At 44.7% G+C, this 25,037-nt stretch overlaps 1 protein-coding gene across 1 annotated transcript in view; it reads left to right on the forward strand.

The window, feature by feature from the left end:
* LOC137519411 (meprin A subunit beta-like) overlaps window positions 1–25,037 on the forward strand; it is a 74,518-nt gene that overhangs the window by 4,332 nt on the left and 45,149 nt on the right. The window contains exons 2-6 of the mRNA XM_068238366.1: window positions 5,182–5,200; window positions 7,670–7,720; window positions 9,449–9,492; window positions 14,262–14,340; window positions 14,872–14,989. Coding sequence (XP_068094467.1) covers window positions 7,696–7,720; window positions 9,449–9,492; window positions 14,262–14,340; window positions 14,872–14,989 — 266 coding nt within the window. The 5' untranslated portion in view covers window positions 5,182–5,200; window positions 7,670–7,695. The remainder of the gene's footprint in view (window positions 1–5,181; window positions 5,201–7,669; window positions 7,721–9,448; window positions 9,493–14,261; window positions 14,341–14,871; window positions 14,990–25,037) is intronic.

Consider the following 25,037-nt stretch of genomic DNA (forward strand, 5'->3'; position numbering starts at 1 on the left):
AGAAATGAAATCAATATTTAGTAGATCCTCATCTTGCAGTAATTACAGCCTTTAAAAACTTACTGTAGGTTCCAATGAGAGTCTGGATTTTGGTTGAAGGTATTTTGGGCCATTCCTCTTTACAAAACATCTCCAGTTCATCCAGGTTTGATAGCTTCCGAGCATGGACAGCTCTCTTTAACTCACACCACAGATTTTCAATTTAATTCAGATCTGGTGACTGAGATGACCATTCCAGAACGTTGTACTTGTTTCTTTGCATGAATACCTTAGTGGATTTTGAACAGTGTTTAGGGTCGTTGTCTTGTTGAAAGATCCAGCCCCGGCGCAGCTTCAGCTTTGTCACTGATTCCTGGACATTGGTCTCCAGAATCTGCTGATACTGAGTGGAATCCATGCATCCCTCAACTTCGACAAGATTCCCAGTCCCTGCACTGGCCACACAGCCCCACAGCACGATGGAACCACCTCCATATTTTAAGGTAGGTAGCAGGCAGGGCCGGGCCGAGGCAGAGGCGAGAGAGGTTCCAGCCTCAGGGGCGCAGTGTACGGGAGGGGGCACACAACTCACTCAGCTATCATTCCCCTATTGTGTTTGAAGCAGAGAAAAATAGAGGATACATGGCAGTGACTGCAAGACAGATTAACTAGAGATTAAGGTGTTGGGGTCCATGGGGTGCCTCTTAGTCTAATAGCAATCAGTGTGTGACAGCTGGGGTGGGAGGTATGGAGCGGCGCACTTTAGAGTCTCAGCCTTGGGTGCTGGAGGACCTCGTCCCGACTCTGGTAGCAGGTGTTTTTCTATGAATGCTGTGTTCTTTTTCCTCCATGCATAACGCCCCTTGTTATGCCCAAATAACTCAATTTTAGTTTCATCAGTCCACAGCACCATATTCCAAAATGAAGCTGGCTTGTCCAAATGTGCTTTAGCATACCTCAAGCGGCGCTGTTTGGGCTGTGGGTGGAGAAAAGGCTTCCTCTGCATAACTCGCATACAGCATCTCCTTGTGTAAAGTGTGCCAAATGGTTGAACGATGCACAGTGACTCCATCTTCTGCAAGATGATGTTGTAGGTCTTTGGTGCTGGTCTGTGGGTTGACTCTGACTGTTCTCACCATTCGTCGCTTCTATCTATTCGAGATTAGTCTTGGTCTGTCACCTCGAGCCTTATCTTGAACTGAGCCTGTGGTCTTCCATTTCCTCAGTATGTCCCTAACTGTGGAAACAGACAGCTGAAATCTCTGATACAGCTTTCTGTATCCTTCTTCTAAACCATGATGGTGAACAATCTTTGTCTTCAGGTCATTTGAATTGTTTTGAGACCCCCATGTTTCTACTCTTCAGAGAAAATTAAAAGAGGAGGGAAACTTACAATTGACCCACTTAAATACTCTTTCTCATAATTGCATTCACCTGTGTATGTAGGTCAGGGGTCACTGAGCTTAACAAGCCAATTTGAGTTCCAATATTTAGTTCTAAAGGTTTTGGAATCAATAAAATGACAACAGTGGCCAAATGTATGCACCTGCCTAATTTAATTTTAACAATTATTGTGCACTTTCTGTAAATCCAATAAACTTAATTTCACTTCTCAGATATCACTGTGTGTGTCTCCTATATGATATATTTAACTGGCATTTTTTATCATAACAACCAATGATTTACACAGGAAAATCATGATGATTAACAAGGTTGGCCAAACTTTTGAATCCCAATGTAGATAAGAGATGTGGCGAACGGTTCTCGAACCGTTCGCCGGTGAACATCTTCAAATCCCTTGGGCTTTTACTACTTCCGGGTCGCACTGACCCGGAGTAGTACGCCTGCGCTGCCTGGCGGAGCGCGTCCTAGATCACGCTCCTGTTGATTCGACAAACTCTTGTAAAATACTGTATATTTGGAAGATCCCAGCACTGGATTGGTGGGGGCAAGGAGGTTGGGGGAAACCTATAGATTATTCAGAGGTAATATCCAGGATACGACTGCGCTGAAGTGCGCTGTCATTGCGTACAGTGTGGTCATGCTCGTAGATGGACGGGAACATAGACTTGAAGAAGAAGAGGGCATGCATTGGTGGGCTGCAGGAGGATCAGAGAATCCTCTGGATCATCCAGAGGTTTCTCTATGCTGAAGTACTGTATGTATCTTAAAGAGGAACTCCAGTGAAAATAATGTAATAAAAAAAAGTGCTTCATTTTTACAATAATTATGTATAAATGATTTAGTCAGTGTTTGCTCATTGTAAAATCTTTCCTCTCCCCGATTTACATTCTGACATTTATTACATGGTGACATTTTTACTGTGGGCAGGTTATGTAGCTGCTCCTAGCTGTTTTGGCTGTTAGAGACAGCTGTAAACAGCTAATTCCTGTCTGTGAACATTGTTACATTGTGGCAGTTTGCCCAGAGTAACGCGGTACTCAGAGCTTCTTGTGGGAGAGGTTTCAGCACAAAATCAGTCACACAGCGCCCCCTGATGGTCTGTTTGTGAAAATCAATATATTTCGCATGTAAAAGGGGGTATCAGCTACTGATTGGGATAAAGTTCATTTCTTGGTTGGAGTTTCTCTTTAAGTTTGCCTCTAATTTATGGAAAAGGAGGTGCAGAGGGGAGCGGTCAATTTGCAAACAATGATTAACCTCTTTGAACACACTCACAGCAAAGTAGAACTCTAACATCCTACGATTTGCAACCTACCTACTAGTCTCCAAAATGGACTGCAGTGCAGTAGCATTTCATATGAGACCAATTCACTATCACCAACATCGAGGCTACCTCCATAGATTTGGTCCCTACTCTGCCTATGTCAGTCAGCAAGAAAGAGAGCACTTAAAGTGAACCTTAAGTCTATGAAAAAAGATGAGATTTACTCACCTGGGGCTTCCCTCAGCCCCCTGCAGCTGATCGGTGCCCTCGCAGCCCCGCTCTGATGCTCCAGGACATGCCTGCGAACACTTCCGGTTTGGCCGTCACCGGCCGACAGGCATGGGAACGCGAGTAATTCTTCGTGTTCGCAGCCATAATATCTCCCCCTATGCTGCTATTGCGGCCTCCTGGCCATATTTTTATTTTCAGTTATATAGTGTTTTTTTTATAATATTTCATCATTCTCTAATATTTGCAGTTTGCACACTACTCCGCATTCTAAATGTTTTTACAGAGCAGGCCAGTGAACTATTGACCTGTCCTCTGGAGAGTAAAAGAAAATACAGTGACTGACAGTTGAGATAACAAGCTTCAGAAGACAGAGCTCTCTGTGACTCAATTGCTCTTTTGCATAGATAACTGGAGTTTCTAAAAGAGGCTCAGAGATGACACATACTGCAGTTTTTTTTACTTAGCTGGGGCTTCCTCCAGCCCCATAAGCCTGGATGTGTCCCTCACCGTCCTCCTCAGCGCCGCCGTTCTCCCGCAATCTCCCCCGGTACGCGGCTCAGTGACGCCAGCGGCGGACCTTCTGCGCATGCGCGGACCTATTGCGCAGAAGGCCCTGGCTGACGTCACTCAGTTAGACTGAGTCCAACTGAGCCGCGTACCGGGGGTTGACAGCGGGAAAACGGCGGCACTGAGGAGGACGGCGAGTGACACATCCATGCTTATGGGGCTGGAGGAAAGTAAAAAAAACTGCAGTATGTGTCATCTTTGAGTCTCTTTAACTCTTCCTGTACTGGAAACAATATTAGATGTATGTCTCGTCCCCTAAAGTGTTATTTTTTAGCTGTACTACACATACAAATGATTATATCATAATTTATTTTTTTATTTTTTTGCTTCAGTGTCTCTTTAATGCTCTTAAACCTGTAAATCAAGCTAAGATAGGAGTTAATTCATTAAGCTGCACTGCTACAGCTGGTTAAACAATTGGAGCAGAGCGTAATTTAGCAGAGTACGCTGTGGCAGCATAGTGTGTGCTGGAGATTATTACCTCCCACTGCTGTCATTAAGCTGTGCTGCTGTCGCAGCCGCAGCGCAGCTTCATGAATCAACCCCTTAATATCTTGTTCTACCTTTGAAGACATGCAAGCACATAAATCATTCTGATGTCTGTTTGCAAATACAGGATCATTCACGAATCCTGACACACAAACTTGATTCCTATGGTCCATTTCAACCCAACTGACCTTAGCTTAAAGGTCTTGCACAATAATGCATGAATGCAAAAACCGTGACACAAATGCATGTTTGCAAATGTTTTTGTTATGGAAAACCATCATCCCAAAAGCTCATGGGCATGGCTCTCTCACCTGCTGTATTCTGTTTTCTTCCACAGGACAGATTTTAAGGCTAATGGAAATGAGTTCTCTTCTCCTCTATAGTTTTATTTATTTATTTTTTCTGAGAACTCAGCCATTGCTCTTTCCATTTCCAGACTGCAATATAAGCTTCATTGCAGCATTCCTTTGTCTGGAGTATTAGTTTCCATCTATAAATGCTCTTTTTTAATTATTTTTCATAGATAACTTAAAACATAAAATTATCAGAAGCGAAACATCAGAAGTTACAATGAAGAAGATTTTGAAAAAGTCCCCCCCCCCCCCCCCCCCCATCCATTCTCCCAGTGACAGTTCTTCCGTGCTTTAGCGATCATACTGTGAGCAATCAGTGACCCTACTTCTTTTACTTGGCCCATGCTTTTCTTTTGGCTATTTTCTATTAAACCGAAAATTGCTTCTAAGGGGGTAGTGTTTATCGGCGTTTTGGTTATTTCTTGTCAGAAAACATTAATTTTTGCCATCCTTGCTGGTGCCACCTTGCCACCTTTCTTCTCCTCTTTGGTACAGTGCTGCAATTTTGTTGGTGCTTCATAAAGGATAATGGTAATAATTAATAAAAAATACCCCAAGCCAGTAGAGTGATCAGAATAGTTTATGGGAGCAGCAGTAATACAAGAAAACAGCATTGCTTCATTGTCAAAGCTTACACCATACACTGTACATGAGTCTTTTAATATTATGTTAGGCCTGCAACCTACTAGCAATGCTAAGTGCTTGTGATTTTTAAAGCATTTGCTCATGTAATGCTATGGGGATTTTTTAGAAAGTGGGATCACACCCATAGCATTACATTAGCAAGAGCTTTTCAAATCACAAAGCGCTCAAAAAAGCGCTGCCAGTGGGTCCCAGGCCTAGGACTTTATTTTTCTATAATAATAATTGTGTTTTTTTTTCCATATTTTTCAGCCTGTGTTTAACAAAGCTGGTGAGTGTCACTGTTTATCATCTCTAAAAAGAAATGCTTACTGGAGTCTTAATGGAACAAAATCTCCAACATATTGACTGATACAGCTCTGCAAAAGAATGCCTTAAAAACGAAATAACCAGAGATTGCATCCAAAGTACCTCAAAATGTGGTATATTGGTAGTAGAGTTGAGTAGAATTGTGAAGAGTAGAAATTCTGCTCCCAAGAGTTGGTTGCATTACAGCAGGCAACCACCACTATTAGGCCTTGTTCACATCACGGCCGTTTCTGTGCGCTTTTCACAGCACATTGAGCTGTGCGGTCTGCAAGGTATTGATTTTTCATGTAATTAAATGTACCTGGTTCACATCTATGCGCTGTGCTGAGCTGCGTTACAAAAACGTAGTGTTGCATGCGGGCCTGGATTTACATCACAGTAGCCTATAGGCACAGATGTCCTGACACCCTAGACTTCATCCTCCAGGAACCCACATACCCCCGCCATACTGCACCGCAAGTGTGCTGGCTGGCCCAGCTGTCACTTCTCTTAGTTCCCTTGCCCGTCATAGGTAGCTAGAGGTGCCCCTTAGCATTAGGTAGCCAGAGGTACCCTCAGTATTAAGTAGCTAGAGGTGCCCCTGACTGAAGGGAGATCTTGTCAGTGGAATGGCGAGAGCCAGGTGACTAAACTCTCATCAGGACTCAGCATAAGGAAGGAGGGAGGCGGTAGGGTAGGGGAGTGAGCCGCCCCTCCATCATCAGGCACCTGTAGGCAGCCAATCACCATGTGGCTTCAGTCCCCGCATGGTGATTGGCTGGCTGCAGGACTCCTGCATTTTTCATGGTTCACCGTTCTGCCAATAAATGTATCTTAAAACGCTATTTACCATTTTAATGTATTTACATTAAAACGGTAAAACGGTAAATAGCGTTTTATGATACATTTTATGGAATGGTGCACCATTTTACACCTTGCGCCATTTTTAAGTGTACCCGTCCAAGGCCTTGTTTCCATCTGTGCGCTGCTGATTGCTTTTTCAGCAACATGCAGTGATGTGATTTGCAGGGACACCAGAAGTGCATAGACTGCACTGTCTGACGTCCTCATCCGTGCCTTGCGATTCACAGAAGATTGACATCATTTGTTTGCATGCACTCCTGTGTATTCACTGAATAGGATCACAAACGCATCGGGGAGAATCGCCTTGCAATGCAGAGTCACCTGCATCGCACACAGCATGTGGATGGAATTGTGGCCTGAGGGCTTGTTCACATTGCGATGCAAATGCAGAGGATGTGGAAACAGTGAGGTAAGCACATCTGATCACGATGCACTGGTGTTGTTCACATTTCTTTCCGTTTCCAACCACGCTTTTAGTCCGCTAGTCCGCCGTACCATCTGCAGCTTCTCCCATCATCCACTACTGTCTTCTTTTGTCCACATCGTGTTCCGGAGCCCAGGGAGCATGGGGTTTTCTTGTTGAATTCTAAAAAAATCTATGTGAATCCTACCTAGCATCAGGGAGGATTCTCAATGGTTCACCGTGAACCGATGAAAATTTTCCTGTTGCAGCAGGATTCCCATTGGTTTTTCCCAAACCAATGAGGTTTCTTCAGGTCACAAATCCCCTGCAGTGGACCACACAGCAGCGGTGGAACCAGTGGCGTAGCTAGGGAGCTATGGGCCCCGGTGTGAGTTTTACATTGGGGCACTCCCAAGCACTCTATACAAAATAATTGATACGGCGCAACAAAACCTGCCAAGGTCATCTACTGTATTAGAGGTGCAAGAAGGGGATGGGGAACAGTTTAATGATTACTACAATTCAAAACATCTTTAGAAGTGATTATTACCAGCACAGGACCAATAAACAGCTTATACTTTGGTTTAGGAAGGGCCCCATGGGGCCCCTCTGGCCCAGGGGTCCTGATGCGGTCGCTACCTATGCAACCCCTAATGCTACGCCACTGGGTGGAACTGAAAATCCACAGGACAGGTGATTTTTCATATGGCCTAATGAAGAATAGACACTGTCTATTCCCATAGGCTTACACTGTGTCTGATATGCGGCATTTGCAGCGTGATGTAAAAATGCAGCAGGTTGGGACTTTTGCTGTCCAGTCCGTGCACGTTGTATTCGCAATTCAGTTGACAGTATGAATGCATCCTATTAATAGCATAGGATGTGTCGATTCACCTAGACTATTATTTTGCCGTTTCATACATGTCTTTTCCAGCAAATCACCTGCTACGTAGGTTGGGGTCTGACTGCACTTACTGTTGCATTGCTGATCTGATTTCAGCAAAGTGTCTCACTCTCAGTGTGTGATATGTAAATGCATTGGTTAAGGTTTAGGCACCACCAAGGGGTTAAGGGTTAGGCACCTGGATGCAACTTATGAACATATACAGCTGTATAAATCTATTTTCATGTCTTTCAATCTCTATGCAGCTTTATAATTTTAACTTATTTATGCTTTCCCTTAAGGAAATGGTAGTCAAGTTCTAAAATATATGGACATTATAAGCATAAATCAAGGTAAGGATTCTCTGTTCTTGTTTCATATAAAATGTTTTTCTCTTTTCATACAAGGGTGTATGAGATAAACTGCATTAATCAGAATTATGCATGAGAAGTAGAGGGTGATTGATGCATTGCATGTAATGTATTGCATTCTGCTCTACTCATCTTGTAGTAAGACTTTACACCTGTAGCTCTGCTTTACACATTTTTTTTGCATATACCCCCAGGTTACTTAACACAGTAATTGATGAGTTATCATTTATATTTACAAATTTCCAAATAAAATATTTTTGTATGGTTCCACCCCAACACACTATGCAATAAGTATAGACAAAACAGTCTCAAGACTATAGGGTTGTTTAGTAAGAACAGCACAAAATCTTTATTCTTCAGTAATGTAAAATCTTCTCGATTGCAGTCGTAAAATGTAAAAAGCTCATACAAAGATCCGTTTTACAGAACCATAGGTTGCCTGACATGTGTTTCACGGCCAGAAGCCGCTTCCTCAGAGGCACACAAATGTATAGATATCAGGGTAAAACCAGGGTTAGGGAACTGCAATCTGGGATGAAAATGTGTGCACGAGTAACACGAGAAGTGCTGTCCACCAATGCCACCAGTAAAAAGCAGGATAGTCCTCCTACTTTTTACATTTCACGACTGCATTCGAGAAGATTTTGCATTACTGAAGAATAAAGATTTTGTGCTGTTCCTACTAAAAACCCCTATAGTCTTGACTCTTGAGACTAAACTGAAGATCACCATTGCATTTTTACCTGCCCGATTTAGTCCTGCTAATAGAAATGTATTTATCATATGTCCACCTACCTTTCCTATTTACATTTAAAGGAAAAATATTTCCATATCAGAGATAGGAATATGAGCATTCACTACTAAGGAATAAGATCACTGTTCAGCTATACACGGCTCAATTTTGAGCCAATCTGATTAATTACTCTTTAAAGTGAACCTTAAGTCAATGGGGAAAAATGAGTTTAACTCACCTGGGGCTTCCCTCAGCCCCCTGCAGCCGATCGGTGCCCTCGCAGCCCCGCTCCGATGCTCCTGGACCCGCCGTCGGTGACTTCCGGTTTCGCCGTCACCGGCCAACAGCCATGGGAATGCGAGTGATTCTTCGCGTTGCCAGCCACAATAGCACCCCCTATGCTGCTATTGTGAGTGCTATTGTGGCTGGGAACGCGAAGATTCACTCACGTTCCCATGGCTGTCGGCCGGTGACGGCGAAACCAGAAGTCACCGCCGGCGGGTCAAGGAGCATCGGAGCGGGGCTGCGAGGGCACCGATCGGCTGCAGGGGGCTGAGGGAAGCCCCAGGTGAGTTAAACTCATTTTTCCGTGTTGACTTAAGTATCCCTTTAATCAGAATCTGACCAGTTTGTGAACATTTCCATTCAAACACAGCACATCGATTTTCAATAGATTCTAGGCCAGCAGAGAATCTTTTAAAATAAGATTGAACTGCAGTATTGCACTGTTTGATGTGACTATTGGTCATCAATCGACCAAGGCTCTTGCTCCACCCTGAGCAATTAATAATTTAAATGCATTTTGGTCAAAATCAATTTAAATTCAATCATCTTGGGGGATTCGATTCCCAGAACATTTGATCAGAGTGATTTTACCTGTGTTTTCTCCAACTGCTTCTTCTTCTTTCTTTTTTTTTTCTTTTTTTTCTTTTTTTAAATACAACTAGCATTATAAACTTCTCTCATTTATCTTTCAGCTTCTGGCTTGGATCTGTTTGAAGGAGACATTAAAGTTGATGAGGTTAGAATTATTTGACCACGTACCGTATATTGTGAAAATAGTTATATTTTAAAGCAAATATGAAGCAACACTGAAAAAAGCTCAATATTCACCTATGGAGAGGGCAGGCTCTGGTCCTCTCTTTGTGCACTCCTTCCAATGCTGTCCGCCCTTTGAAGTAATTAGACCAGCTGGTCAAACATGCCTTCGGGACTAGTACTTATGATTTAGCTGCATGGTAATTTGGGCATCCCAGAGTACTTCTGAAGATAAGCGGATCCGTACTGCACACACACGTGAGTTTGGGCTCACGCAGGTGCAGTACGTATGTGTACGTCTTTAGAAGCATTCAGGAATGCAAGTGCTTCTGAGGCCTTCCTAGGGATCCTGAAGGCATGGAATTCAAACAGGGTACAACGGTGAACTGAGGGCACAGAAAGAGGACTGGGAAGGTTCTATGGGGTCCAGAGCCTTCCCACTACATAGGTGAGTAGCTAGTGTCGCTGGTGATTTGCTTTAAATACTGTGTGTGAAATATTACTTTCCAAACTGTTGACAGTTAGCTTGCAAGGTAAGCAACATCCCCCAGTGTTTCCTATTTCTTTTGTACTTTGTCAAGTGTCTGTGGAGAGAAGCATAATACCAAATGACCCTACATTCACGTATTATTAAAATTTGAGGGCATAACTAAACAAACAAAAAAATAAAAAAATAAAATAAAACTCAGACAAGATGCACAATGGGATGGTCAATGAGATGCAATTAATTGTAAGTTGATGCAGATTTTAAGCAATTTTTTGGCCAATATATGCTGAGTACTCTACACCATCTGGCACCACTACGTCTGTGAACGGAACAGGTGTACATGTAAAAAAGGTGCCTGGAAAAAAAGGGCACTGGATGAAGCCGATGATGCGATTTTGTTTATAAAAGGGTGCTGGATGTGGTGCCTAATGCCTAATATTGGTGGTGCCTAACCTTAACCCCCCCCCCCCAGCACATCATCACATCATCACATCATCACATCACATAACCTGGCATAAAAAAAACAAGTTGCAAGTTAAAAAATTGAAAAAAAAACTAAATCAAAAACAAAAGAAAAACAAAAAGGAACCAGTCCATATAGGGTCCATAAACATTGCCTAGGGTTCTGTATAAATATTGCTAAGTTACAGTGCAGGTAGAGGAGAAATCCACTAATACAGTGGGAGGGAGCTCAAGTTATTTCCCCACTATTTACACCAAGAAATAGCTATATCTTTAAAGCAGAACTGTAAATACTTTAACAACACACTGTTTTACTTACCTAGCCCCCAGCAGCCGTCCTGTCTCGCGCCGGTCCTCCACGAGCATCCGTTCTCCCGCTGTCAGCTACTTTCAGTTTTCCTGCCGGGCCACTGCGCCACTGGCCATGCGTATCCTTTCTTCTCGTTCACCGCTATTGCAGAGGGGAACGTGAAGAAAAGATATGCTTGGCAGGGCTGTGCTGGCCTCGACTTACAAGTCAAGGTACGGAACGGAGTGGCGGCGGAATAACGGAGACTCGTGGAGGACCGACACGGGACAGGACGACTGCTAGGGGCATGCAGAAGCCCCAGGTAAGTGAAACAGTGTGTTTAAAAAGTATCTACAGTTCCGCTTTAAAAAAAAACCTTTCATACAGAGAATTCCTTCTCTAAATGAATGGGTCATATACAAAAACAGGTCGGTGCACAAAACTAGGTAGGGCAGAGAGGGAGATTCCTGGATGAGGAGAAACTTACAGTAAACTTAGAGTAAGACAAGCGTAAAGATAGAGATAGATGGGGTGAGGAGAGGTCGGGTTCTGCCACTGTCTGGGTATGTCTCCCAGTTACCCAAGAGCCCATTATTGGAGTAAACCCTAGTTACTTAAAAATACTCAGACAGTCTCAGACTAACCTAATAATGTATTTTCTTGACACAAGGTTGTGTGTAGTAGGCAGGGCCAGTTCTCTCATGAAGCAAGGTGAGAAATTTGCATCAGGTGCAGAGATTACAGGGGCAGCAGGTTGGTACTATGTATACACTAACAGCATGCAATATGAGTAGGAGAAGAAGTGAGAGGAGAGCGAGGTAAAGAGGTAATCATTGGGGAAAAGCAGCTTGTTGTGCTGTGCGAGAAGTCTGACAGTGAGTGAGGAGGGGGAGGCAGGAGAGCAGCAGTGTTTCGTTTGACTTGCACAATGCACGTCAGAAGGGAGGAGGTGGCACTGTTGTCATTGAGGAGGAATGGAGTGGCTGAGGGTGAACAGTTTGTTTGTCACAGACTCACAGCCAGCCAGTGTGCTATCATGTTGAGCTGCAGCATGTCATGTGAGAATGTTAAATGAAGCAGAGTAAATTGTCGGGTGCGGGGGGAGGGGGGGGGGGCATCCTCACAAGTTTGCCTCAAGCAGCACAAAGTCTAGAACCAGCCCTGGGAGTAGGTAGTATTTTTACACTTCAACCACCCTATGTAGACCAGTGATGACTTTGTCTGTTGTGTGTCCTCTGTCTTCCATATTCTCAGCTTTATTTACCTTTTCAAGCCATTTGTGTCTGTGGGTGGAGAGCCCGTATTTTTGAAAGATATAACCCACATTTGGTGAGATCAGTGTAGCCGCATTTTACGTCAAAGATATAAATGGTATTCAATGAGATCACTGTAGCCACAGAATTAAGGACTTACAGGGTAGAAATTAGTTCCTGCATTGTAGTCACAAACATTTCCACAATAAAGCTATAATAAAATAACGGGCACGCTTTACACTGCTTATAGACGCTAATTTTTACACAGGTGGCTCTGGCACCCTTTTTAACGGATACCTTGAACAGGCCCTTTGGTATAATAAAAATTAGGCTATGGTAATAAATCCCAGACAAACTAAATATTATCCTTAATAAGGGGAGTATTAGTGATAAGTCAACCAAACACTCATTGTCAGCTTTTGCTGATATTTGGGGTCAAAGGGACTTAGCATCAGAGTTGGTAGCTTGGTGCCAAAATATCTGACTGGGCACCAGAATGAACCACAACTATATAATTAGTGGTAATCTATCAGCACTGCAATGGAAAACCCCATCCCACAAAAGCTCAGCTGAAAATGGGACCTGTAAAATAAACAGTGGCACTATAAGTGCACAACACTTACTGTAGAGGAGCTTCTTATTTAAAACATTGAAAATAGTGCCTGAAATTGATGCACATTTATTTGAACTATTTAAAGAGAAAAATGGTATATGCGCTCCTCTATCAACAGCACAACTAACACCTACACATTCACTAAACCCCTCAACCTGGTTGGATGGATCGCTATATGATTGAGTGTGTATTGCCACCCTGTAAAGATTGCAGATAGTAAATACAGCGCTCTAACATCAACCAGATATAAATCAAGATATTGCACACAGTCCCTTTGGCACACAAAAAAACACAGTCCTCTTTAACCACTTGCCGACCGCGCACTCATAACGCGCGTCGGCAAAGTGGCAGCTGCAGGACCAGCGACGCAGTATTGCGTCGCCGGCTGCAGGCTAATTAATCAGGAAGCAGCCGCTCGCGCCAGCGGCTGCTTCCTATCAATTCATGGTTGGGGGCTCCGTGAATAGCCTGCGGGCCGCCGATCGCGGCTCGCAGGCTAAATGTAAACACAAGCGGAAATAATCCGCTTTGTTTACATTGTACGGTGCTGCTGCGCAGCAGCACCGTAAGGCAGATCGGCGATCCCCGGCCAATCAGCGGCCGGGGATCGCCGCCATGTGACATGGGACAGCCTGTCACTGGCTGCACAGGACGGATAGCGTCCTGTGCAGCCCCGATCACCGGAGGGGTAGCAGGTAGGAGAGGGAGGGGGGAATTTCGCCGCGAAGGGGGGCTTTGAGGTGCCCCCCCGCAACACCCACAGCATGCAGAAGCGATCAGACCCCCCCAGCACATCATCCCCCTAGGGGGGAAAAAAGGGGGGCGATCTGATCGCTCTGCATGCCAGCTGATCTGTGCTGGGGGCTGTAGAGCCCACCCAGCACAGATCTGAAAATACAGCGCTGGTCCTTAAGGGGGGGTAAAGGCTAGGTCCTCAAGTGGTTAAAGTCCATATGCACAGGTCTCCATATCGTTAGTATTAAACACGCTCACCAGAACGGATGGCTGATTAGTTATGATCAGCATATACAGCTTATACAAGGCGTGGCCTCGTAGCGCTGTGTGGAGACGCGAATTTGGCAGCAAGGAGGACGTCTACAGGAGGTTATATTACATGCGCATAATTTTATTATCAAATGTGAGTGCACTACTTAATTTTAAATCTTTTAATAAATGATAATACACTATGGCGATTCCGCTTTGAGTCTTTTAAGGGAGAAGACTCTGTTGTTGGAGTGAAAAGGTTTCTCTTTATGCTGAGCGCTGTTAGCTGGTCCTTCACATGGTCAGCAATTGCATCTGGTGTATATGAGAAGAAGTGTAAAGGAGGATCAGACGACATCTTTCATAAGCTGTATATGCTGATCATAACTAATCAGCCATCCGTTCTGGTGAGCGTGTTTAATACTAACGATATGGAGACCTGTGCATATGGACTTTAAAGAGGACTGTGTTTTTTTGTGTGCCAAAGGGACTGTGTGCAATATCTTGATTTATATCTGGTTGATGTTAGAGCGCTGTATTTACTATTTGAACTATTTACTTTTGAACATGAATAGAAAATGGCAGGGAGCAGGACAGTATCTGTATCAAGGATGTTGTAATATATCATTTATATGATGCCCAGAGTAATATCTCTGTTCTATAGAAAAATGCTCGAAACTCAATCACTGGAGACAAGTACAGATGGCCACTTACCGTACCATACTACTTAGAGGATAGTCTGGGTATGTATAATATATTTTACTCTCAATGAACGCTATTTGGACATGAGATCCCCCTTGCTTAACTTATCTCAAATGGTCCTCCAGGAACCACCAGCTGTGTTGTGGGCCTTTTTTCATAATTTTTGATCTGCCAATAATCCATCTCTGCACTGTATGCCTGCCATTTTCTTTTTTCTTCATAGACATACATAGAAATGCGTAGACAGAATAATACATTCTGAGATGGGGGCTGGATTATGTTATTGATTGATTCTTCACAGCCATGTAAAACATATTTGTAATCTTACGGTTAAAAGACTGACAACACCGGCTGGTTGTTTTACATGTGTAAACAGTGGTGAACCTTGTATAATACCATCAAGGAAGTTCTTACCTTTTATTATGCAAGTATGAATTCATTGCATGTCACTCTGCATTTTAAATGCATTTATATTGCTTCAAACCATTACCAATATATTTTATTTTTATTTGTTTGTTACTATTAAAATAGTTTGTGAAATATTGTAATCTGGTTGTTTTCTTTCATTGAAGAAATGAATGCCAAAGCTGTTATACTGCAAGCCTTTGAACGCTACAGATTGAAAACATGCATCGATTTTAAGCCATGGGCTGGGGAAAAAAATTACATTTCTGTATTTAATGATAACGGGTAAGAGGTTTCTTTTTTAAATGTGCCAATGGAATGTAGTTGTATGTTTTGATATACATGCCAGCAATGTACGTACAGTATGTCTGTGCCCAATAATGGAGTCATTTAAGTATCACCAGTGGTAATTTCTGTTTTAGGAGGCCTAAACAACCCCTGAACCTTACACAACTCAACATTTATGAGCCATAACCTAACGCCTTCACCTGTGACTAACTCAACCCTCCCTCTTTTTATATGTCTAATGCTAATCAGAATTTGTTCTCTTTACCACTAACCCTTCATCAATGGCCTCAGAGTAGTCCTTTGTTTATATTGCCTGTATAGGTCCCTAGCAACCTGCCTGACAGGGGGAAGATAGGGCAATATTTACCTTAAAAAATACATACCTGCACAAATCATCTTTTCTTCTAGGATCTGCACCATCTTCTCTTTATTGCTGCTGTTGTGGAAGTACCAGTCAATCCTTTAAACTTAAAGGGAAGGTCCAAGCAAAATAAAAAAATGAGTTTCACTTACCTGGGGCTTCTACCAGCCCCATGCAGCCATCCTGTGCCCTCGTAGTCACTCACTGCTGCTCCAATCCCCCGCTGGCAGCTTTCCGACCTCGGAGGTCGGCGGGCCGCATTGCGTACATTTTTACGCATTCCCGCTAGTGCAGGAACATTAACACATACATTTTTACGCGTTACTGGTTCAATGCATAAATGTTTACGCATTAATGTTAATGTTAATAATGTTAATGTTCCTACACTAGCGGGAATGCGTAAAAATGTACGCAATGCGGCCCGCCGACCTCCGGGGTCGGAAAGCTGCCAGCGGGGGACTGGAGCAGCAGTAAGTGACTACGAGGGCACAGGATGGCTGCATGGGGCTGGTAGAAGCCCCAGGTAAGTGAAACTCATTTTTTTTATTTTGCTTGAACCTTCCCTTTAACCCCCAATCACTATCCTTGCTGTTCTCTAGTACGACACATGCAAAGATGTCCACAGCACAGGGTATATGGAGAGCATGGAGGAGGCTACAGAGCAGCCTATTTACAAATAAAGGGAGAAACAAATTGTGGACAGTGAAGCTGCTTAGAGGCAGAAGAGTCAGAGGTTCGCACACCTGTAGTTAAGCATGGCACTTGCAGGACCTGCAGCAGATGGAAATCCAATATGAGCAAGAAGGGTCTGCATACCGGTATTCTGCAACTGTTTTATTGTTCCACCACTAAAAACATCATTTGACCGTTAAAGACAACAATTGTTGGCCTTGCAGGGTCCCCTTTGTCACTGCACAGTACAAATAGCAACATTGACAAAGGTGGCTTTAATGGTTGGTTATGGGACAAAAAAAAAATCACAAAAAAAAAATCAATTCCAGAATATTGTTGTGTGGGCCCTTCTAGTTCATATTGGTGCTTAGAGGAAAATGTGCTGTCTTTTCAGTTTGAATGTTTGCCTGGTTGCCAATCTATTGCTAATCCTATCTGACTCTGTATCTTTTCTTATAGATAATTGATAAAGCTAGAAAATAGTCACTTAGCCTTCCACACATTGGATGTCCTGCTTTGGAAAAAAGACTTTGATACGAACGGCATAGATTCTGAGTTTCCATGGGAACTGACTAACCAGTACTGACCAGCAAAACATCCTGACTGTGTGTCAGCTATAGCATACTGGTTAACCTCCTTGCCGGTTATCCCGAGCTCAGCTCGGGGTAACCTGCGCAGGAGGATTTCTCAGGCCCCGCTGGGCCAATTTGCATAATTTTTTTTTCCAACACGCAGCTAGCACTTTGCTAGCTGCGTGTAGTACGCGCTCGCCGCCACTCGCCGCCGATTCGGCGCTACCCGCCGCGCCGAGCTGCCCCCCGCCCCAGATCCCTGCGCAGCCTGGCCAATCAGTGCCAGGCAGCGCTGAGGGGCGGATCGGGATTCCCTGTGACGTCTCGACGTCCATGACATCGGTGACGTCATCCTGCCCCGTCGCCATGGCGACCGGGGAAGCCCTGCAGAAAATCCCGTTCTGAACGGGATTTCCTGCTTACTCTGATTGCCGAAGGCGATCGGAGTGGGTGGGGGGATCCCGCCGCTCAGCGGCTATCATGTAGCGAGCCCTGGGCTTGCTACATGATTTTAAAAAAAAATTCAAAAAAGTACCGCGCTGCCTCCTTGCCGGATGAATTAAACCGGCAAGGAGGTTAAGGGCATCGCCTCCGACGGAGACGTGGGTTCATTCCCAGCCAGGGTCAGCATCCATTATATTTCTATCTGTTAAATAAACTCCTGCCTAAGTGTCAGCTGACTATCCTGTCAGTTGACACTACCTCTGTCGCCGCCTCAGACCATACTGCAGCTGAGAAGAGAGAGACATCCACCCACCAGTATGCGCAGAGCGATCCCCAGTGTGCGCATCACCAGAGGAGGATGACTACCAACATATGGAAGTGCCAGGACGCGACCCGCTCTTGGCAGAGACGGCTGCGTCGCTGGATCCCGGAGGTAAGTTCCTTACACAAGAGCTTTTAAAATCACAAAGCACTTAGAAAAGCTCTTGTAGTGTGAACGGGCCCTTAAAGGCTCCCAACAGGCTCATACTCTGTCCTCTGCGTTCACCACTCTCCAGGAAGCAAGTCCAATGCAGCATGCATCCAAAACTCTGCCCAAGAGTCGTATTGAACGTACTTCCTGGAGAGCGGTGAACGCGGCGGGCGGAATATAAGCCTGTCGGAAGCCATAACAGACACTGTTATATGCTTTTGCACAAGAGTTTATATTTAGCGCAGGAGAACATATGTTGAATTGATAAAGCTAGCCAAGCCCTAACCTACCCCTAAGAAACCTTGAGATCCATTCACTTAGCCCTTTTAACCCCTAACCTCCCCTGACTTTTCTAACTCCTTGAAATTTGGCATGAAATCTGCTGATATACTGTATCTCTTAAAGTGGACCCAAATTAAAAATACAAGACTTCAGAAATAAAATCTATTTTCTAAATTATAATAATAAATAGCAGCCTTTTTTCAGCTGCATGATGACAAATATAAAATATTTTACATTTATTGGAGAAACCCCTCCCTTCCTTTCAAATTGCCCGGATTTTTCCGGCAAACTGGTGGAGTAGATGGTGTCTGGCAATGGAGGAATTGCTAATGGCTGCTCCCAGTATAACCCTAGTTATGAAAAGAGAAGGGTGAAAAGCATGCACTGAAGTGATCATAGGTTTGAAGGAGTGTTTATTTATCTTTGTATGTGTCAGAGTGGTGCAACTAAATATTTTTAATTAAAAAAATGTTTGGTTTGGGTCCGCTTTAAAGAGGAACTTTAACCTCGGATTAAAATTCAACCCAGTCAATAGCTGATACTCCCTTTCACACAAGAAATCTTTACCTTTTCTCACACAGATCATTAGAGACATCTGTACACATGGACGTCTGCACATACGGCAAAACCGGGCATCTGCCCGAGCCTGGCCTCCCGCTGCCCCCCCCTGGCCGCGTGCCCGTGCAGCCAGAAGGAGGGGAGCAGCGCAGAGAAGAGAGAGAGCTATGGGCACAGTGGGGAAGGGCAGACGTCTCCCCCCCTTCCCTCACCTTAGGGGGCTCTCTCTCCCTCGCTGTCGCCTCCGGAATGAAGTGTGCAGCGGCCAGGCAGCGGGCGGAACTTACCTCATCTCGCTCCTGCGCCGGAAGTTCTGGTGCCGCACTCTGGTCTGGATCAGACCAGAGTAGCGGCTAATCCATCCGGCGCGTGCGACGAGACGAGGTAACTTCCGCCCGCTGCCCAGCCGCTGCACACTTCATTCCGGACTCCGGAGGGGAGAGTGAGAGAGGGAGGGAGAGCCCCCTAAGGTGAGTGCCCATAGCTCTCCCTCTTCTCTGCGCTGCTCCCCTCCTGCTGGGGCACACATGGCCACTTTTTCTGGGGACATATACCCCTGGCTACATATACTGGGACATATCCCCCTGGCTACATATACTGGGACATATCCCCCTGGCTACATATACTGGGACATATACCCCTGCCTACATATACTGGGACATATCCCCCTGGCTACATATACTGGGACATATCCCCCTGGCTACATATACTGGGACATATACCCCCTGCCTACATATACTGGGACATATACCCCTGCCTACATATACTGGGACATATCCCCCTGGCTACATATACTGGGACATATCCCCTGGCTACATATACTGGGACATATACCCCCTGCCTACATATACTGGGACATATACCCCTGCCTACATATACTGGGACATATACCCCTGCCTACATATACTGGGACATATCCCCCTCGCTACTTTTTTCTGGGGACATATACCCCTGCCTACATATACTGGGACATATCCCCCTGGCTACATATACTGGGACATATACCCCCTGCCTACATATACTGGGACATATACCCCCTGCCTACATATACTGGGACATATCCCCCTGGCTACATATACTGGGACATATCCCCCTGCCTACATATACTGGGACATATACCCCTGCCTACATATACTGGGACATATACCCCTGCCTACATATACTGGGACATATCCCCCTGGCTACATATACTGGGACATATCCCCCTGGCTACATATACTGGGACATATACCCCCTGCCTACATATACTGGGACATATACCCCCTGCCTACATATACTGGGACATATCCCCCTGGCTACATATACTGGGACATATCCCCCTGGCTACATATACTGGGACATATACCCCTGCCTACATATACTGGGACATAAACCCCTGCCTACATATACTGGGCACATATACCCCTGCCTACATATACTGGGCACATATACCCCTGGCTACATATACTGGGCACATATACCCCTGGCTACCTGTTCTGGGTACATCTCTACCCCTGGCTACCAGTTCTGGGGACATCTATACCGCTGGCCACCTATTCTGGGGACACCTATAGACCTGGGGCTACCTATTTTTGGGGAACCACTGCTGTCAGATTGAGTGTATTTTGGGGAACTGCTGCCAGATGAGAGGTGTCTACATATTAAGGTAGAATTCTGCCTATTTATGTGAAAAGCTGTCTATTTATGTGCCTCATGACTGCTGAATTTGTCTTGTTGCGGGCCTCATGGTTACTGACTTTGTCTTGTTGGGGGCCTCATGATTGCTGAATTTGTCTTGTTGGGGGCCTCATGATTGCTGAATTTGTCTTGTTGGGGGCCTCATGATTGATGAATTTGTCTTGTTGGGGGCCTCATGTGTGATGATCGCTGCTGCAGCAGCTGTTGCTGGAAGTAGTAGTGCTGCAGCTCAGGCAGTTCTGATCTATTTCCATGCAAGCTGCATAGCTTTGTCTGTCTTTCCCTGCTGTCAGCTTGTGACTGATTATCATTCACCTGTGTGGGAATCTGCATGTCTGCTCCCATTGGATGACCTCAGTATAAAGATCTGCTTTCTGCAGGGTTTCCTTGGGTTTTCATAGCTTCAGTTTAAGCCCGTCTTGCTGTCGCTTCAGCCCCCGATCGTGTTTCTTTTTCTTAAGATACTTTGCTGGTTTTGCATCATATATTGGTTCATTGCCAATATATATGCATACCAGCACGTTTATTATTTTCCTTGTATTCGTGTTACGTTGATACATCAGTGTCGCTGATATATACGTACACGAACTGTTTATTTCCTGTGTTCAGTTAGTCAGTTTTCCAGCACGTTTTGGTAGTTTGCGCGTACCGTGAGCACCCATGCTGAGCTAGTTATCCTGTTCCTGGTCCTGTTTGTGGATTACGTTCATCTCTGCGAAGAGATAACGAATCCTTCTGAATCCTGTTCTGTTACTGTTTGTGGATTGCGTTCATCTCTGCGAAGAGATAGCGAATCCTTCTGAGTCCTGTTCCCTGTATTACTCCAGTCCTAGTCAGCGTTCCTGCTTATGTCATATATCGGTTCATTGCCGATATATACATATGTTAGTCAGACGTTACAAATAGTTTCATTGATAGCTGTAATTGTAATACGCTAGGAAAACATTCTTATTGTATATTTATCTGTGTTACGTTCATCTATCTTGATCCTGCTGTTTCCTGACTGTCCTGTCCTGTCTTTGTGAGGCACGCCATCGCCGCAGCGCATTGGCTGCCTCATTCCAGTCTGTCTGGTTTTGGACGCTTGCTGTCGCTAAGTAGCCGCTAGCTAGCAAGCGTTCATTCTGTCTACCTGTCCTGATCTCCTCAGTTCTGGTTTGTGCGCTCAGCGCTACTTTGCGCTGAGACGTTATAACGATAGCATTGTTTGTGGCTGTCAGATCTGCACCGGCTCTGTGCGCCACAATCTCCTATTGGAGTCAGTCCTCCCCTCCACTATACTAGGGATAGCCTGTTTCCTTGTGCTAGTGTGTGTACCTCCTCCACGCCAGCTCATGCGTTGCATGCTGACTGTGGAGAATACACCACCAAGCCTTACATTATGAAAACCCCATTACCAATCCCCATTGTGGGGGGGATTCCCAGAAAGTATGACACAGTTAATTATGGTTCCTGTTCCTTTAAGAAATTTGAAGAACTTAACCCTGAAACAGAAAATGAGTTTTTCTCTGAATGTGCCAGGTTCCTGGCCAATCCCGATCTCCAAGCGACTCCTGTTTCAACCTGGGCACTCCAGCTAGTTTATATTTTGTTTAAAGGGCAATTGCTTCAGTGGGCATGTGATGTTCTCAATCATTCCGATTTGAATGAGAGACCGCTGGAATTTCTAGCGTTTGTGATCCATAACTGGTTGCGCATAGATCCATTGCCTTTTCCTCTAAATGAACTCCTGGCAGCAGGCCAATCAGCTGCTCCTTCAATTGTTTGCAAAAATGATCAGCAAGCAGAGAGTGTTCCTGATAATTTTCCTGCAGCCTTGAATAAATCACCAAAAACAGCAGGGAAAACAGCCGGGTCTAAGGCAAAACGCAAACGTTCTAAGAAACGTGTCCGATCTGCAGAGTCGTTATCCTTAGCGACTGAGACCTATAATGAGATTCTGCCATTAACAGATAATGAAATGCAATTGTCTTTCAGGGGAGTTAAATGGACTTATGAAACTATTAATGAACTTTCATCACTGGCTAGGGAAAATAAAGATTTTTGTTTAAAAGAATTATCTGAGTATGATTATGAGGAGATATTACAGAGTATTGAACAAATCAACGTATTTGTGAAGCAAGGAAAGTTTGCATACACTACAGTTCAACACTTGCTACAGGTATTAGAGATTCTTAAGAATAAGGAATCTGCCAATCACCTGCTAATTAACCCAATATATGTCCCTGCCACAATCATATCTGCAAACTGTGATCTGCCTGTTAAGTATGCTTGGAATCCTCCATTTGAGAAAGGAGAGATGGAAGCTCTGGTCAATGAATGGAAGAATGATTCAAGTTCATTTTGTCAATTTTACAGTGCAAAAAGTGAATTAGTATTGAATGCATGCATTAAGTCTGCCTATAACCTAATAAAAACTGGTGTGTGTGGGTATGACTTTGTGGCTCCATTGATCGATGTGTGGAAAATGATTTTGGATGATTTTTATGCGATTCAATCAGTTGATACCAGGGAAGACACACTGTCAATTGGAGACTGTCCCACTTCTCCAGTTACTGAGTCCCTGCCATGTCTTGTGAATGTTCCTGTAACTCCACCCTGTACCATGGATAACTCAATGTTACTTCCCAGTAAAACAGAAGCCACTGATACTTTCTTAACTTTGCCCTGCACAAATTTCTCAGCAGAGAATCCAGAGGTCCTGCTGACTTCTGAGTCCAGCCTAGCCAGTACTCATGAGTCTTTGTTCAGTGAAACAGACACTAGAAAAATCTTGCCTGTCTCTGCAAACACTTCTGCAGAAATTACCCGTGTTAATAAAGTTCAACTCCTGTCTGATCCAGCAGATGCCAATAGATGCACTACATCAGTTTCCGAGTCCCAGCAATCCTGTCCAGAAACCTCAGAACCCCAGCATCTGAATTTTCCAATTTTACAATTGAATGGTGATTCAGATGCGCAAACATTGTGTCTTGATTTTCCTGTTTCTACACCTCTCTCTAGTTTCGTGAATAGCTCAGAGCATCTGCTCTGTGAACCTGAAATCGCAGAATTATTACCTTGTTCAGAAAATGTTCCAATAAATTTGCCCTGTACCATGAATTGTGCAGTAGATCTCTCCAATGAAACTCAGGTCACAGAATCATTATGCTGTCCAGCAGGTGCTTCCATGGTTTTGCCCTGCAATATGGACTGTTCAGTGATCCTGTCCAGTGAAGCTGTGGTCGCAGAGTCTTATGCTTCACCCAGTACTTTGGATATTTCAAACCCTCTAGCAGAGGAGTCTGAGGCACTGCTTACCTCAGTTGGTGTTGCAGTAATATTCACTTGTCTAGCAGCTGTTTTGGAATTACAGTCTGCTCTAATAAAACTTGGTGAATTTCTGCCCAGCAAAGCAGAAGCCATTGAAATATTGTCCTCGTCAGCAATTGTGTTAGATACCTTGCCCTGTACACAGTCTGATTTAACCAATGTTGTTGAGTCCCTCTCCAGTGTTGTAACAGCCGAGGAACTCCAGCCCTGTCCTCTGAATGTTTCAGAAGTCTTGCCCTGTAACATGGATAATTCTGATTCTCTGGTCAAAATAATAGAAATCTCAGAATTTCAGTCCGGTCTGATGAGTGTTCCTGAAACCCAGCCCTGTATCCTGAAAGATTCTGGTTCTCTGGCCGCTGTGGCAGAGGTTCCAGAGTCCCCTTCCTGTCCAGGGAATTCCTCAGTTTTGCCTAGTCCAGTGGGGGCTGCTGCAATACTGACTTGTTCTGCAGCGCCTCATGAGCTCCAATCCAGTGTATTAAATGAGTCTCTGTCCAGTCCAGAGGTAGTTGTGGAGTCCCTATCTGGTTCAGTGCATACATCAGAAGATTTGTCCTGTCTTTTTAGTGCCCCTGAATCTGATTTGTTACTGACTTTGCTGGAATCAGCGACATGTAAGTCTGATCCAGCATTCTCGTGTAAAAGTCCAGTAGTTGCGAAGTTTAGTCATGATGATTTTTTTTTGGCCAGTCCTGGTTTTGGTCCTGTCTTGGCTGACCCTGAGGCTCACAGTTCCTTGACATGCCCAGAGGTTTCTCTTGTGCCGGTGTGCCCAGATGTTCTTTGTGTGCCAGAATGCCCAAGTGTGTCTAAGGTGTTAGCGTGCTCTGATGCTTCCTTAGTGGGAACACGTTCTGATGTTGCCAGTCTGCCTGCATGCCCAGAGATGGTTCTGGTCCCTGAAAGCCCTGATATTGATGTTTGTCCTTGTGGCCCTGACTCGGGAATTGCCCTAGGTTCCATAGGGGTTCTTGATAGTTCTCCATGTGAGCCTAAGGGGCATTCTGACCTATGGGGATCTCTTTGGAGCTTCAAGGTGTTCTGGGAGGTCTCTGAGAAAACTTGTCCTGGTGCCTAGGACTGGTTCAACAGTGGGTTTTGTGTTGGTAAAGACAGTACCGGTGGGCATTGCAAAGGCTTTGGCGTTTCTGAACGGTTCCTGGAAGGCGGTGGGTATCGCTAAGGGAATTTCGGAGGGCTTTCTTCTGGAAATCATGGTTCTGATGGGTGTCACATTGGGGCTTGTAGTACTGATGGGCATGGTTCTGTAGGTTCTGGTTCTGATGGGTCCAGTCTTGTGGGGACTGATTCTGGAATTCGGTCTTGCCGGGCTGTCCCGGTCATCATGAATTATCAGTCGGACTGTTTTGTTGGGAATTTCAGTTTTGAAAAGCGTCTGGAATCCGCTTTTAAGGGCGGGGGTACTGTGATGATCGCTGCTGCAGCAGCTGTTGCTGGAAGTAGTAGTGATGCAGCTCAGGCAGTTCTGATCTATTTCCATGCAAGCTGCATAGCTTTGTCTGTCTTTCCCTGCTGTCAGCTTGTGACTGATTATCATTCACCTGTGTGGGAATCTGCATGTCTGCTCCCATTGGATGACCTCAGTATAAAGATCTGCTTCCTGCAGGGTTTCCTTGGGTTTTCATAGCTTCAGTTTAAGCCCATCTTGCTGTCGCTTCAGCCCCCGATCGT

This window comes from Hyperolius riggenbachi, chromosome 5, assembly GCF_040937935.1.
Source record: "Hyperolius riggenbachi isolate aHypRig1 chromosome 5, aHypRig1.pri, whole genome shotgun sequence".
Classification (NCBI taxonomy): domain Eukaryota; kingdom Metazoa; phylum Chordata; class Amphibia; order Anura; family Hyperoliidae; genus Hyperolius; species Hyperolius riggenbachi.